General features: G+C 36.9%; 1 protein-coding gene across 7 annotated transcripts in view; it reads left to right on the forward strand.

Moving 5' to 3' along the window:
* Positions 1 to 17,729, forward strand: part of LOC150085990 (protein GUCD1) — a 272,649-nt gene that overhangs the window by 162,621 nt on the left and 92,299 nt on the right. For all 7 annotated transcript variants that reach the window (XR_016546950.1, XR_016546949.1, XR_016546948.1 and 4 more), the window contains one exon: positions 12,875 to 12,966. Coding sequence is in view for 3 of the 7 variants with exons in the window: in XM_090373639.1 (XP_090229765.1) it covers positions 12,875 to 12,966 (92 nt within the window). In the remaining 4 variants the exon portion in view is untranslated. The remainder of the gene's footprint in view (positions 1 to 12,874; positions 12,967 to 17,729) is intronic.

Below are 17,729 nucleotides of genomic sequence, written 5' to 3' on the forward strand. Positions count from 1 at the left end.
ATAACAATAAATGTTTATATGTATGTTTATTATAGAATATGTACACCTAGGTCCATATCTATTCAAAGGTATAGGTGTTTTAAGAATTAAGATTGATTTTTCCAGTCTTAAGTTATTATATTTTTGTATGTTTTGTTGTACAGATTTTTCCTTATTTTTTCAACAATAGATTAAATCTCAATTAATGTGGAGAAATAATATTTTACGCTTAAGAAGGATTTTATTTCTAACACCAAAGGAAGGATTCATTACATCAAATTTGATGTCCACAAATTAATTTTAATACTTATTTTAATAATTAGGTTAATTCTATTAACTCAGGCTAATCAGCCCTGTCTCAGATATTTAATCCATAATTTATATTCAAATCTGCTAGTGCAAATATGGTATATTATTATTTTTGTTGTTAAATTAAATGTCTCTCTTTATACAGTATGTGCAGAGAATCATAATTTCTTTATAAGACAACATGTATGACCAGAGCAGTTAAAAACATAATTTATCCAAAATCCCAAATAACAGTGATTTGAAAGTAATTCAATATACTCCACCCTATCATTAATATCCAGACACCTACATGTCTACAAATAACCTTTATTTACAAGAAAACTAATGTGCTGACCTTTAGCCTTTATAACAGTCTCTAGTCTCCATGGAACACTCTCCACCAGTTTTTTGTAAATGTTCTCTGATATTTTCTGCCATTTGGCCTTCAAAGCAATGACCAGTTCAAATGTGTTTTTTGGGCAGTTTCTCCTTGCCCTCACCCAGTGATACAATTCACCCCAGGTATTCTCTGTAGGATTGAGGTCAGTGCCATGTGCTGGTAGTCAAACTTTTTGATGCTGGTGTCCTCGAACCAATCCACCACAATACAAGCAGCATGACATGGAGCAGTGTTTTGCTGATACAGATATATAGCAGCATGTCAGGGCCATCCCTGACATGCTGCTACAATCTAGGTACTCATTATTATCCAGGATGTCTAGATCAACATCAGCATTCATTGTTTTTTCCAAAACAGCTGGTGATCTCAGGCCATTTGTAATGTAATGGAATGTCATATTCCATTACCTTTAATGGTTTTCAAGATCATATACTGTTGGGTTTCGGCACATCTGCTTCCATTTGCTGATCACATCATCGGTTGTCACCCTACGGTTCTTTGATGCTGTTGAATTATGTTACTTACATATTATCATTCCACACTGGAAGTCTATTAACTCCATCAATCACAGCATCTTTCATTCACAGTTGTACTGCTGTCCTCTCGAATGCTTACTGAGCATATTTATGATTGTCTCATATGTGGTACTTGGGTAGGACATGACTCAATAGCAGAGGGATATTCAGATATTAATGCTAGGGCAGCATATATTGCTACCATCTCTCCAGATATATGGCAGAGATAAATTTTTTTTTACCCAAAATCCCAATCACCGTATTAGCATAATTTTTTCTTTCCTTTTCATAAAACACAGCAAAGCTATGGCTTCACCATTAAATATGGGATTTTCTAAACAGTTCTGCAAATTTTTCTTTTAAATTTTGTTTTTCAACCAATTAACGAATTGGTCATCAGTTTTCTAGTCTACACTGTATAAAATATGTGCAATGCCTTAAATAGAGTATAAGTTATACCCTATGTTACGTGTAATGTTTGTGTGTGTGTGTGCAAAACTGATTCATTTGGTGCAAAACTCATTCTCTGAGGTGTGCTATTAGATGACAACTTGGTTTACTGAATATAATTATATACAGTAGTTAAATAATATTTAGCACTTTCAAAAACCGTTTCTGATTGCCATAAATAAATGCCGTGGTTTTATGAATTTATGCAGAAACTCTGCTTGGTGCCAAACTAAATCCAAAATTTACCCAATTTATTTCTAAAGCTTCTGCTAAGTGTATAGATTAAACAGCTGTACAGTACATAATTAAAACAAAGACAGTTCTTATAAATACATGGTTAAAACTTGTTGTGACTATTAGCCATCAGCAAACTTTGTTTTGAGGGTTTTTCATTTCCAGTACAGTGCAAACAGTATCTGTTCTCACCTTAAAAAGCAATCGAGATCTATTTTCATAGCAAATAAATGTATGGTATGGCAGCTTCTCCAACTCTGTGGTCTTCCCTTGGTTTCAGTTGTAAATTGGGTTGAGGTCTAGATCTGTGAGCCAGAACATTGCCCTTTCCTGCTAAAAAGTATTAAAACCATCTTCCATGTTAATCATGATTATTAAAGGCCAATGAAAACTGGGTACAAAGTCATTTGCATCACACAGATTGATTGATTCTATTCAAAAATAGAGCAATCAAGTTCAATAATGTAGTTCTTTTATGAAGTTAGTATTAGTAATGGCCGCATGGTGCAAGAAAGCCTATGGCTTATGCTGCACCAGCCAAAAAAAAAAAATCCGAACAAAATAATGATAAAAACAAAAAAAATAAAATAAATAATAATAATTAATAAAAAAAAAAAAAAAAAGGAAATTAAACCTATCATCCTATGCGCTTCCCTTATCCGAAAGTACTATCCAGATGACCTTTGAATTTCCCCAAACTGTCGGCCTCTATCACCCATGAAGGCAACTTATTCCAGTAATTTATAACTCGCTGGCTAAAATAAAACTTCCTGCAGTCTAATCTAAACATTTCCCCCCATAACTTGAATTTATGTCCCCTAGTTCTACCATCATTTATAATCTTGAAAATTGTCCTCATTCGTTTTACTGATGCCTCTCAGAGCCTTAAACACCTCAATCAAATCTCCTCTAAGGTGTCTAGTTTCCAAACTCTGCAACCCACATATTCGAAGTCTTTCTTCATAAGGACGCCCTTTTGCCGATCTCACCAGGCGAGTTACCCTTCTTTGCACCCTTTCAAGAAGCTCGATGTCTTTCTTCAGGTGCGGTCTCCATACTTGAACACAGTATTCCAAGTGTGGTCTAACATAAGCCTTATATAATGGGATTATCACGTCCCTATCTCTACTTGCAAAAGTTCGATAGATCATCGATAGGACACCATGGGCCTTCCTTGCAACCTGTTTACAATGCTCAGAGAATTTCATGTCTGACCGTATCGTAACACCCAAGTCCCTTTCCTCCAGTACTGGGTTTAGTTGAACTCCAACAAGTGAATAAGTTATTTTGGGATTACTGTTTCCCAGGTGTAATACCTTACACTTTGTTGGATTGAAGCATAGCTGCCATTTTTCTGACCATTCCTGAAGTCTATCTAGGTCTCTCTGACAGTGATCATTAACTACTCTACCAATTTTAACATCATCTGCAAATTTAGACATCACGCCCTCTATCCCTTCATCAATGTCGTTTATGAAAATTAAAAACAACAGTGGTCCTAATACTGATCCTTGGGGAACCCCACTTCTTACATCAACCTAATCTGAGGAATAGCCATTTATCACAACCCTCTGCCTCCTGCCCTGAAGCCATCCTTCTATCCATCTAAGGATTTTCCCAGTGATTCCAACCTGTTCCAGCTTATAAAGCAACCGCTCATGTGGGACTGAGTCAAAAGCTTTGCTGAAATCTAAATAAACAATGTCGAAATTATTCCCTAAATCCAGCTCGTGAGTGACCCTTTCGAAATAGTGAACCAGATTTGTTAAACATGATTTTCCCTTTACAAAACCATACTGAGTATCCTTGAGAATTTCAATTCGATCCAAATGATCCTGAATTCCATCCTTCATCATTGCCTCCATTATTTTCCCTACTACTGAAGTCAGACTGACAGGTCGATAATTTCCAACTTCACTTTTAGAGCCACCCTTATGTATGGGAGATACATTGGCACTTTTCCAATCCAAGGGAATCTCCCCAGAGTCTAGTGATGCTCGCATAATTAGCCTCAATGGTTCAATTCACTTTCTTGCCGCCTCCCTTAAGATTATAGGGTATATTCCATCAACTCCAGGAGCCTTACTGGTCTGTAGGCTCGAAAGTTTTTTCATTAAATAATCTTGTGAAATTTCAATATCATTAATTACATATTTTTTAACTTCGCTCCCACAATTTCCCATTGCCACAAAAGGTTTTTCATTTGTAAATATCGATGCAAAATAACTGTTGAGTTCATCTGCAACGGCAGCTGGTGTATTTAATACTATCCCCTTTCCCTTACGTAAAGGTGCGATGTGGTTTGTTGTGCTCTTCTTGGCATTTATATATGTGAAGAATTCTTTATCCCCGCTCTGGTCTGTTTGCTAGTGATTTCTCATAAACTGCCTTTGCCTGTCGAACCTTTTCTGTGGCTCTATTAGAGATCATCTTGTAGCTGTTATAGGCTTCAGTACTTTTTATTGCTCTAACTTTTCCATGCCACCTTTTTCTGCTCAAGTAATGTGGCAACTTCACTATTCATCCAACTTGGAACCCTCCTCGTGGAGTATTTTTTTAATGGTATATATGCATTCAAGGCATCTGTGATTAATGTTTTAAAAGTGTACAACAGTTCAATTGTATTCATTCTCTGCGCGATATCTATCCAGTTAATAGAGGCTATGTAGTACCTTATGGCATCATAATTTCCTTTTCTGAAATTAAAACCCATTCCTTTGCCTTTTGCTTCTGCTACCTCTCTCGTCGTCATCCACCGTAGAACTCCGTGATCACTTCCTGCTACTGGTTCCTCTACTGTCAGCGCTGTTATGTCATCTGATCCATGTGCGATGATGAGGTCTAGGATATTCTTTTCTCTAGTACTTTCCCTGACATGTTGATACAAATAACAGTCATCTAGTTGATTTAAAAATTTTGTTCCCCATGTCGAGTTTCCTTCCCATTTACTCCAATCAATTAGAGGCAAATTGAAATCACCCATAATAAGGCATTGATGCTTACTTGCCCATTCCATTTGCATGTAGAGGCTTTTGTCATAATCTTCACAATCACCTAGTCTGTAGATTACTCCTACTCGCATTATACCTTTGTTTCCAACAATCTCACACCATACAGACTCTATACTAGCATGTGAAATGTCTGAATCCGGAAAAGCTATTGTCGCACTCAGGCTGCTTCTGATAAGAAGCATTACCCCACCACCCCTTCTGTCTAACCTATCCTTCCTAAATACATTATACAAGCCGTACTGAAACTCATCATCCCCAATTTCCTGGTGGCACCACGTCTCTGTAAGCCCTATTATGTCCGCGTTACTTGTTTTAACCTGCAGTTCGAATTCGCTCATTTTATTGACGACACTTCTAACATTACTGTATAAACAATTAAGATTTACTGTTCTTGTATATTTAACAACCCTTGAAGTTTTTTAGGCTCTCTTCCCTGATATTAGCTACCCGCTCACGTGAAACATTTCTGCCCCCACAACATCTAGATAATACGTCCAGTTGGGGTAACAAATAAGAACTCTTAAGGTATGTGCAAGAGTTACTTTGACCAATATTATCAGATAAATGCGTGTCAGTATTACCCACATCCCCTCTAACTAGCAGTTTCCCAGAACCTTTAAGGTATCCTCAATAATACTGGCAAAAACGTTTGCACCACCTTTGTTTAAGTGTATCCCATCTCTACAAAACAATTTCCTTCTACCTACAAGTGTGGGCCATGTTGATTGAAATAGGAAGTCACTCCACCCTCTGTCTTGTAAATGTTCATTGTCTGCTTCGTACCTCTTTCTATAGATCCAGTACTTTTGTGGGCACCATTTTGACATCTGTAAATCCACTACTCTATTCCAAACCAGCCAATATCCATCCACTGTTCCAAACCAGCCAATATTCATCCACTGTTCCACTCCAGACTCACAGAACTGACTTTTTTTCCTCATTTATCTCTTCTGCCTTTATTCTCTGGAATAACCTTCCTCCATATGTATTTCCCAAAAATAACAATCTACAGAATCAAGTCTAATGTCAACAAATATCTTCTGTCTTCTCAACATTTAACCCACTACTAAGTTTTAAAATCTTTCATGTTTGGAGTTTTCATTTAAAAAAATTAATTGATGTAACATAAGCCAGAATATCACCAGTGGATCAACACTGATGGAATCCATACTGGCAATTGTTGATCAGATGGAAGATTTCTAGGTGAGTTGGTGGTTAATCGATTTCCCCATTACTTTAGAAAGAGTAGATTTAAAAAATTAATTGATGTACAATCAAGAATAGCATTGGTAGCAAACTTTTAAGCAAGTTTCTTTTTTAAAATAACAATTAAGTTTCTATAGTGCTTAGAATTTAATGGTTATAATTGCTTATTAGAGGCTCACAACTAAGAAACACTAAGAAAGCTCCAGGTCCTGATGGTATTTCTCCACTTGTTCTCAAAACTTGTGCTCCTGAACTTACTCCTGTTCTTTGCCACCTTATTTCACTTTCTTATTCCAAAGGTGTTTTCCTTCTGCTTGGAAATTTGCTCATATCCAGCCAGTTCCTAAAAAGGGTGACAAATCCCTCCCATCCAATTATCGTCCCATTGCAATTACCTCTACTCTTTCTAAAGTAATGGAGAAATCAATTAACCCCCAACTCTTAAACTACCTAGAAATCTTCCATCTGATCAACGATTGCCAGTATGGATTCCATCAGTGTTGATCCATTGGTGATATTCTGGCTTATGTTACCCATTTATGGACAAATTCAATGGAAAAGTTCGGCGAAACACAAGCAGTTTCTCTTGACATCTCAAAGGCTTTCAATCGGGTTTGGCATAAAGGTCTTCTAAACAAGCTTCCATCTTATGGTTTGCCAACTGTTTTTAGTAATTAGTTATCCAGTTTTCTCTCTGATCGCTCACTGAGGATGAAAATGATGGTAGATGGCTCTCTGTCTTCTAACTTCTCCACTAATGCCGGTGTCCCCCAAGGTTCAATTCTTTCCCCCCACTCTTTTTCTCTTGTATATTAATGACCTTCTTCCATTGACTGGAAATCCTATCCATAGTTTTGCCGATGATAGCACATTGCACTCCACTTTCCATTTTGAGAAACCTTGTTCTGCTCAATCAGCTTCAACTTCTCGAAAATCTGCTACCAATTCCTTAAATGCCGATCTTCAGGTAATTCTCCAATGGGGCAAAGACAATTTAGTTGATTTCAACCCTTCTAAAACTCAGTCTTGTCTTATATCTCACAAAAAGGATTCTTTTGCTCCTATGCTTATCTTTAGTGACACTCCAATTTCTAGGCAAAATGATATATCTCTTTTGGGGATTACCCTGACTTCTAATCTCTCTTGGCACAAACACATTACAAATATTGCTTCCTCTGCATCTAAAAAAACTTAGTTTTCTCTTTCGCTCTCGGCGTTACTTTTCTTCCAAACAGCTGCTCACTCTGTATAAATCGCAAATTCGCCCTGCCATGGAATATTGTTCCCACATCTGGGGTGGTGCCCCCAAAACCTCTCTTAGGCTTCTAGATTCCATTCAGAAGAGGGCATTAAGTTAATTAATGACTCCTCTCTAACAAAGTGTCTCCGCTCGCTGTTTCATAGATGTACTGTTTCTGCTGTATGCTTTTTCTACAGATACTTCCATGGGCACTGTTCTTCTGAATTGACTCCTATAATTCCCACTCTCTCTTTGGGGTTTTCATTCCTGCTCTCTCTTTGGAACATCTTGGGGTTTTCATTCAAAACAGTCCGAACACGTGCTGCCACCAGCCAACATCCATTTACTGTCCAACTTCAAACTCACAGAACCAACTTTTCATCTTCCTCTTTTATTCATTCAGCTGCTGTTTTCTGGAACAACCTTCCTTCATATGTATCTCCTGAAAATTACAGTCTACAGAAGTTCAAGTCTCATGTCAACAAATATCTTCTTTCATCTTCTCAACCTCCAACCCAAGCACGGTGCTACGTACTATAGATTCTAATACCTCTCATGTTTGGGGTTTTCATTAAAAAAAAAAAAAAAAATTAAGAAATGCATTGCCATTACGCATACATTTCTCCATCATGGGTTTCTAATAAGCAGATTGCCATTTATGTTTTAGTATGGTCACCCAAGGAGGTGATAATTTCACTGTAACTGTTGTATTGCTGCAACTCTACCAGTGAATAGTGATAGGCTGTGCTTTTGTGGAACAGATGGGTTCATTTCTGTGCACATTGATTGTTACCTCTATTGATATATATGTTTCTTATATCCCCAAGCACTAATAATTGAGAAAATGGAAAAAGCACTCAGTATTTGGATTGACAGAATTGGACATTACTATTTTTTAATCAAAATTAAGTTTCCAATAGTTATATATATAAGAAAAGGCGTATTTCTTTATTTAGCTTTTTGAATATAACCCCCTTTCCCATTTTTTGGACTGATTCTTAGTCCCATATAGCACAGTTTCGTACTGCACAAGATTTTATAGGAAGCTAAGTACCATGTAATATGAGGGTTACCCAGTGGTGAGTTGTGAATATTTTAACAATGGGCTTGCAGTTTTGCTGACTGACGTCACCTCCCACGTTCACACTATCAGTCAGCGCCGAGCACTCACTAGTAGCATGATTAGAGTGTGTGACGCATTCAGCATTAGCATTAGCATTAGTAGAGGCATATGATGCAAGAAAGCAAGCTTATTCAGCATCAGCCAAAAAAAAAAAAAAAAAACCCACTCCCATTTCACCCCTCCGTTCGTACGAAATACCTGTCCAGTTGAGCTTTAAATTTGTTTAGGCTATCAACTTCAACAACAAGTGATGGAAGTCGGTTCCACCAACCAACCACCCGGTGGCCAAAAGCAAATTTCCGCACATCTATCCGACATCCGTCCTTCCTCAATTTGAATTTATGCCCTCTGAGGTGATTATTCTGAGCAAGATGAAGAATCCCATTGGCATTGAGCATGCTCAAACCATTCAAAGCCTTATACACCTCTATCAGATCACCTCGCCGGTGCCTAGTCTCCAGACTCTGTAATTTGCAAAACTTAAGCCTTTCTTCGTAAGAGCAACCCTTTGTTCCATTTACTAATCTTGTTGCCCTTCTCTGTACCCGTTCCAGCAGCTCTACATCCTTCTTGAAATGAGGCCTCCAGACCTGTATACAGTACTCAAGATGTGGCCTAACCATTGCCTTATACAAGGGAATAATCACCTCCTTATCCCTGCTAGAAAAATTCCTGTATATCATTGACAAGACACCATGAGCTACTCTTGCAGCTCGTCTGCACTGCTCAGAGAACTTCATATCTGCCTGCACAATTACCCCCAGGTCCTTTTCATTCTCCACCACTGTCAGTGTAGTACCGCAGAGTTGATACGTTGCTCTGGGGTTACTGTATCCCATATGTAGTACTTTACATTTGTCAATTTTAAACTTCATTTGCCACCTCTCAGCCCATCTGTTCAACCTTTCCAGATCCTGTTGCAGCAGCATAGCGTCAGTAGTGTCCTTAACGACCCTGCCAACCTTTGTATCATCTGCAAACTTGGACATTAAACTTGATATCCCATCATCAATATCATTCATAAACACCGAAAACAACAACGGACCCAACACTGAACCTTGAGGAACTCCACTAATAACATTAGTCCACGTTGAGCAGTGTCCATTGATTACCACTCTCTGTCTTCTGCCACTCAACCATCCCCTTATCCATAGCAGCAATTTGCCTCCAATGCCACACTGCTCCAATTTGTGCAGCAGTCTTCCATGTGCAACAGTATCGAAAGCCTTTCTAAGATCCAAATATATAATATCAAAGTTATTCCCTGCATCCAGTTTTTTTCGTGACCAGTATGATATCTGGAGTCAGTCTGGTCATTCCCCCCCCCACACTTTACGATAATACCTGGATACGATAGTATCTCGAGTTCTAACTTTTTAGTATAGTATGATGGCACAATCATACTTACTTAAGAAAGTATGATTGTGCAACAATACAAGTATTTGTCATATAAAAATAAATTTTCTGTTTATACTCTGGGACAATCAAACAGTCAGAGGAGTTCACAAGATAGACAGAATACACGAAACAGCACCGTATTTAGCAGTCACGGGCTTGAACCCTGGTCATTCAAGGCACATGTACTTATGCACTGCACGCATGACCACTCGGCTACGCGGCCAATGTGACTGCAAAATACAAATATTTGTCGACAATTTATTTTTTCATCTGGCATTAATTTTCGTAACATTCGATTGTTAAGTTCCCCGAACAGTTGCATATGTCGTTTCAACTACAAGATTGGTATTTCAATCGACGCTGTTTTCTAGACATTTAGATACATTGCACTCGCAAGTATACATCTCATACTTTAGTTGTCATAAATCCATTGTACCTTGTCTTCCAGAAATTATGAAAATCCGCAAATGTTGAATAAAATATTTACAATGCAAAAGCTCTTATTTCATAATCAATATACAAATCAAAATACCTTAAAGAAACGCAAAGGATTCACACAAAACCATCTACCGTGCGTGCTCGGCACACACGCCACTTTTTTTATTCGTCTCTTTTTTTTTTTTTTTGACAACTAAGAAAATATATTGGATACATTTTTTTTTTTTTTTCATGATAAAATTTTAATATTGCGTATATTTTCCATATCACAAATAACAACAACTATCACAAAACATTCTACAATATAAAAACAAATATTACATGAAAAACAAACTTCTAGAAAAGGTACACAAAAATCACAGATTACATGAAAAAAATTATTATGCAAATATTCCAGAAAAATTTATTCTGAAAATTACCATATACAGTTTACCTCTTTATTAATATTTGTTGTCGATCTTATGCTTTGCTCAATTGCTGAGTGATGATTTGACGTAACGATCCGGATCAAATTGAAGCAATGGTTTTCCATTTAGATGTATGGTCTTCATAATCTGCAGCATGTTCATTTGTCACAATATTATTCATTATTCATTACGCTGAAAGCTTTGAATGGTTTCAAAGATATTTCTAGCTTTCTTAATTAATTGCCATCAGCAAGCTACAAGCTGCCAAACGAACCCTGGAAAAAAAAAATATCCCTGGTAAAAATGTTCCATTTTCTTGTTATTATTATAATAAGATTATTTAAGTAGGTAAAACTCCAGATTAGTGATTGACAGGTGCCACTCACTATCCTCCTATGTTGATATTATTATTATTATTACCCATGTGGTGCAAGGAAGCCTAAGGCTTATGCTGCACCAGCCAAAAAAAAAAATTCCTGAGAGAGAGAGAGAAGCAGAAGGGAATCGCCAAGAAAGAAAAGAATGATGATATCCAGCTGAGGACCCTGGGTGTGCCAAGCTCATACTCACAAGATGTGAACCCCCGTGGTTTATGCCTAGGGTGTTTTCTCCCCACTTGAAGATGTTTTCAAATTGCGAGCTGGTTTACCGATTTTAAAACAGCTGGATGGGGGGGGAACCTACCTCAGCTAAAACCCCTCTGATAATGACACAAATCAATCAGAAAGAAAACACCTTCACTGAATCACAAAATTCGACTGTACAATCAATCCGTTCTACGACAACTACACAGAGACAAGTGTTACCCAAATAATGGAGTTTAGCCTTTAAGTATTATTAAGATTAAATAAATTTTCTGTTTATACTCCGGCACAGCAACCAAGTCAATAGAGTTTACAATAAATCGTCAATACAAATATTTACCGTATTTAGTAGTCACGGGCTTGAACCCCAGTCCACTCAAGGAATGCATGCTATGCACTCTCGCTTCTGACCACTCGGCTATGTTAGGCCTATTATAATGCGCAAACTGCCCATCATGGCCCGAACACACGACTGATCTTTATGCAGTAGTTTCCACATCAAGTACTTTAGCAATAATCCTTAACTGGAGATTGGTGACATAATGCATACAGTTTTGTTTGTTTGTTTTTTTAATTATTGTCTGCATGCCATTATATTTTGGAACATTTTCTTCACAGTGAAAACCCTGATGCGGTTTCCAAATCTGCCAACATTTCATCTTCGGAAACTTTACCTCAATGTTTCTCATGATCCCCGTCCCCTCGACGTCACTGCTGTCACTAGTTCTTTGAATACTGTGCAAAATATCAGAATCACCCGGATATTCAGCTACTGTGACCGTGTAAATATAGACAGGATAAATATACTGAAATGCGTGGATCACTCACTTCTCCGAAAAACATATGACTTCTTGTCGGAGTAAAGGGGAAACCATAACACAGGTTGACCTGAGGCTATTATCAGTGTCGGGAATATTTTTAATCCTCTGAGTAGATAAATGAATGTGGCTCCATAGGTTTTACGGACACTACTAACATTGTGGAATGGTAATCCCTTTCACCCTTAATTCGCACTTTTTAATTGCTTAAAGGCCAGAGGTGAGAACAATGCGTACAAAGTTGTCTCTTGTAATTCGTTGTTCTACGGAATTTTAAATGTTTCCATAGAAACCAAGGTGAATTCAAAAAAATTCGCTATGTAAAATAATTCATAGTTAACTGTAATTAACTCAAAAATGAAGCAATTTTAAAATACATAACTGGTCGATTGTGCCATTAAAATGCTGGGGATGGAGTCGTGTTTGCCCCACCGTAATTCCGGCTCTCGCATGGGCTCGTGAGAGCCCATGTGAGCATGCTATAGCTCACCACTGGGGTTACCTGTACTAATGTGACATATGTTATATTTCATTACATGTCATATTTTATTATATGATATTCTGCTTCATTTGTATTTTGTCAAACTATTTCTTAAGTCATGGAATGTAAGTGCAAGTGATTTGCCAGTCAAAATATTCTGAAATTTGTGAGTAAATACATGAAACCATTACAAGCAGTATTATACTAGATAAACTCTAGATTTCTTTTTCCAAAAATTTTAAGAAAAGAAATTATTAAACTTGAAAAATGCTTTTATTGCTTAAAATTTATCATATTTGTAGGATTTCTACAGACAGGTTCTTACAAAGGATGAGCAGCGTATCAATGAGAAATTTCAACAGGCATCTGCTAATGGCATTCAAGTAGAACAAAGGTATTGTAAAATTAAGATTTTAACATAAGTATATAAATGAAAGAGCAGATTTTAACTAAAAGAGTGTATATCTTGATATTATTTACATGGTTAGTCACTTTTAGATGTAGAACAAAGGATTACTGTTTTTTTTTTTTTTTTATAAACTTTTATTTTATTGGGAAAAGGAAGCAAGCTTATATAGCATTAGGGAAAAAAAAAAAAAAGTATCCACTTCATTTCCCCCTTCCTTCTAATAATTTTTTACTTCTGCAGCATCAGATTGAAGTTTATTCCAACAATGTTACTCTCCAGCTGAACGCAAATTTCCACACCTCTGCTCTGCAATTAGACTTTTATAATTTAAATTTTTCACTTGTATGTTATCTGAGAATGAGTAAAGATGTCATCAGAAGTGTACTTAAACCTCTTAAAGTTTTAAACACCTCTCCATGCAAATACTTATATTTCAAAGAACATTTCAATTTACAGACTTCAAACCTTGTTTGGTATCTTTTCTGCCAAAAACTAATTCTGTTCTGCTTTGACCCTTAATAATAGGTTACATTCTTCCTAAAATGTGGTTTATTTTGTATACAGCAGTGGTGGGCAACCTCCGGCACGCAAACATGTGTAATCTGACCCGCAGTAGTTTTCAGAATATATATATAATAAATAGCCTGCCAAAGAATATATATCATGAAATTATGTTTATTGTAATTTTTATTATATTTGCTGTTATTAAATTGTTTTTAACATTTTGATTCATGATGTCTAATGACTCATTTGAATTCATGCCATTTATATCATAAATCGAGTAAGCAGGCATACACTTGCACACAATCAGTAGTGATTCCAGCATCCTTGGCTCTGTAGAATGTGATGCAGTGCAAGTGTATCATGCGTTTCAATGGCAAATAATCAACAGATAAAAGTAAATAATTTGGAGAGAATTTACCATTTTATTTTTATGAAGGTATTTATTGAAACCTATTGCAATGCATAATTGAAAGCTAAGGTGATTGAAATTATAATAGTCAATTTATTATTATTTTTTTATTTTTTTTTATATTTGTATACTATAATTATATTTTTGTAATTTTATTTTGAATTTGTATTTCGTTTTTCTTATTAATAAAATTATGTATGAGTATAATAAATAACATACAGCTGCTTATGACAATTTTTTTCATTACACATTTCCATTTTAATAATCCTAAAAATCTAAAAAAGAAAGCTAAAAAAAAAAAAAAAAAAAAATTGGCCCACATGCACCTCACAGATATTTTATCTTGCCTGCAATTTAAAAAGGTTGCCCACCCCTGTATACAATATGCAAGATGTTAGGCTCGTCTTGAGTACCATATACAAGTTTGAATTGGATAATCACTTTTTGGTTCATCTGGCAAAGTTCCTATACATTATTGACAAAACCTCATGAGCTGTCCTAACAGCCTACCTATTGTTATTTCCAGGTTTTTTCCATTATTGACAACCTTAAGTTTAGTGCAACTTAAATGGTTTGTTATCTTGGAGTTTCATATTTAGCAGTAACTGGGTAGCAGTCATCATCATCATCATCAGTTACAGGATGAAGGCATCTCCAGCAATTTTCCAGTTCCTTCTGTTTTGTGCAATGGCCATCCATTTACTACCCACAAACTCATAAATTTCATCTGTCCATCTCCATCACTGTCTTCCAGGTTTTCTTTTAGCTCCTCTTGGGAGCTAAAAGAAAACCTGGACGACAACTTACTTCTGCACTACTGGTTACGCTACAATATTCCCAACAAAACACTGATACAATAGTGGTATGAGTAGTGAGTTGTAACATACAAATTCACTAGCTAAATTTAAAAAATAAGCTAATTTGTAAAATACAAATTATATGTTAACTAATCAAAAATATGATAAAATACAAAAGATATATGCCCAAAAAGGGTAGCAGTAGCTTGCATTTATCAACGTTATACCTCAATTGCTTATTTTTCAGCCCATCCAAATAAGTTGAAGTAGCATACTCTAATTAATGTCATTTATCAGAGTTGGAAAGATGCCACGTGTTGCTTGGTGAAGACATAGACTTCTGTAGCTGCTGCAAATGGATTAGCTTTCTTTGAAATTTTACCATATTTTTGATTAGTTAATGTATTAATTTGTGTTTTATTAATAGGCTTAGTGGCATTCGTTACTTTTTAAATTTAGCTAATGATTTTGTAAGTTACAACTCGCTATTCATACCACTATTTTGCTGCATTAAAACATAGCTGCCATTTTTCTGACCATTCTTGAAGCCTGTTCAAGTCATCCCGACAGAGTGCTGCTTGTCATTGGTCATTAATGATTCTCCCAATCTTTACATCATCTGCAAATTTTGACATCACACCTTTTATCCCTTCATCAGTGCTATTAATGAAAATCAGAAACAAAAGTGGTCCAAGAACCAATATTTGGGAACCACCCTTCTGCTGTGTAGCCACTCTGCAATCCATCTTAAAATCTTTCCAGTAATCCCAACATTTTCCAGCTTATACAGTAACCTCTCATAAGGGACTAAGTCAAATGCCTTGCTAAAATCCAAATAAACAAAGTTGAAATTGCCCCCTATATCTAGCTCATGAGTAACTATATTAAACTAGCTTACCAGGTTAGTTAAACATGATTTTCCATTAACCAAACCATGTGGTATGTCCTTCAGAATGCACATTTCAATCTAAATGCACCTGCACTCTTGATCGTCTCTCTCTAAGATTTTCCTACCACTGAAATCAGACTAACCGATCTGTAGTTACTGACTTCACTGTTAATTGCCTTTAGGTGTTGGTGATATGTTTACACTTGTCCAATCCAAAGGAATATCACCCGAGTCCAAAGATACCCTCATAATTACTTTTACTTTATCCCCTTCAGGAGTGAGATTGAAACAAGTCTACTCTCTTTTACTGCCTACCAGAATGCCCTTCCATAGTGGCATGCTTAAGACAGCAAACTAGAGCAGAGATAGGGTTACTAAGACCAGTGTGAGCACTATCAGTGGCTGGGAATTTATCATTGTAGTTAACATCAGGTTGGTGCAGGCCAAAATATCCTTGGTTGTGACATACGCTACCAATGAAGATTGGTAGTGTATGTCACAAAGAATACACTGAAGTGAAGGATGAATACTCTGAGCAGCCGAAAAGAACACTTGATACACTGCCAAGAGGTGACATCATTGTTCTTGTGAAGATGAATGGAAAAGTTGGAAAAGAAACAGAAGTGGGAAAGCATTATTGGCAGAGAAGAAGAGGAAACTGTCAAGAGTAACGGGGAGCTTCTTTTGAAGTTCTGCAAAAGAAGGAGGCAGACATTCAACAGAAATAACAGGAGGTAGTCACTCAGAGACTGAGATGTTAAATACTGGGAAGGCTGAGGACATGGAGGCAGTGTGGATGCTCTTCAGGGCAACTCTGCTTGATACTTGATACTGCAAGCAAAGTTTGTGGGCGTTCTAGAGTTTGCCCACAGAAGAAACAAATAGCAAGTGGAATGAATCTGTGAAAGCTGAAGTGGACAAGAAGGTTCAGCGGAAAGAGTACCTCTTTTCAAGTACGACATGATTATGAGGAATACAAGGCACAGAGAGAAAAGGCCAAGCAGCCATTCATAGCAGCAAAGTCAGTCACGGGATGAGTTCAGAGAATTTCTGGAAATGGCAAAGAAAGAAAACCAGAAACTGTCCTACAGTTTCTGAAGAAAAAGAAGGAATGTTCCCTGAAGTTCATCAAATCAAAGAAAGGTTCACTTCTGAGTGAGGAGGTTGCCCTGAATAGGTGAAAGGAATATTTCCATAAATTCTTGGTGGATTATGAAGATTTTGATAATGAGTGAGCCAGCTTATGTGATGACATTTTAGATGCAGTTAGCGAGGAGAATGATATTAGTCTGGCAGAGTTGAGTGACTATATGAAAAATGAAAGCTAGTAAGTCAGCTGGCCATGGTGGCATAACACCTGAGATGGTGAAGTATATGGGCAACGTAGGGACAGATCTTCTATTGCAAGTGATGCAGCTGGCATGGAAGAGTAAGAAGATGCCAGCAGACTAGGATATATCAGTCATTGTACCCATTTTAAAAATGGTGACAACCACGAGTGTGAAAAACAAGTGAGACAAATTGCTTGTTTAGAGTACTGAGGAAAATGTGTTCTCAAATACTGGAAGTGAGGTTCAGAAAAGAGGTGAAGGGGCAGCTGGAGGAGGCCCAATGTCGATTCAGACAGGAAAGGAGGACACAAGGTCCTATCTTTATTCTCCAATAAATTATTGAGAAATCTATTGAGTATGACTCAGAAGTACATATTTGCTACCTCGGCCTTCAGAAGATGTTCAACAGGTTGCCATTGTGAAATATGGAGAGTGCTGGAGAAGAAAAATGTTAGTAGAAGCTTAGTAGCTGCCATTAGGAGTTACTATAAGCAATGCTGCAACCATGTGAGAACTGGTAACATAAAGTCAGATGAATTCTTGACAACATTGGGCATGAGGCAAGGAGACATTTTCTCCCCATATCTCTTTATCATCATCATGGATGACATCATCAAGGACTTCAAGGCACCCTGCATGTACTTCCAGCTTGAAAATTGGATGATGAGGCCTGTTGCCATCTCTGATCTTGCTTTTGCTAATGATGTGGTTTTGATAACCAAGTCACAGGAAAATCTTCAACATTAGCTGAATGTATAGTAGGAAGCTTTGGCAAAGAGTGGAATGGTAATTTTCCACAAACCTTATGCCATCTGATC

The sequence above is a fragment of the Mastigoproctus giganteus genome, chromosome 5, assembly GCF_048544385.1.
Source record: "Mastigoproctus giganteus isolate SK-2022 chromosome 5, ASM4854438v1, whole genome shotgun sequence".
Taxonomy (NCBI): domain Eukaryota; kingdom Metazoa; phylum Arthropoda; class Arachnida; order Uropygi; family Thelyphonidae; genus Mastigoproctus; species Mastigoproctus giganteus.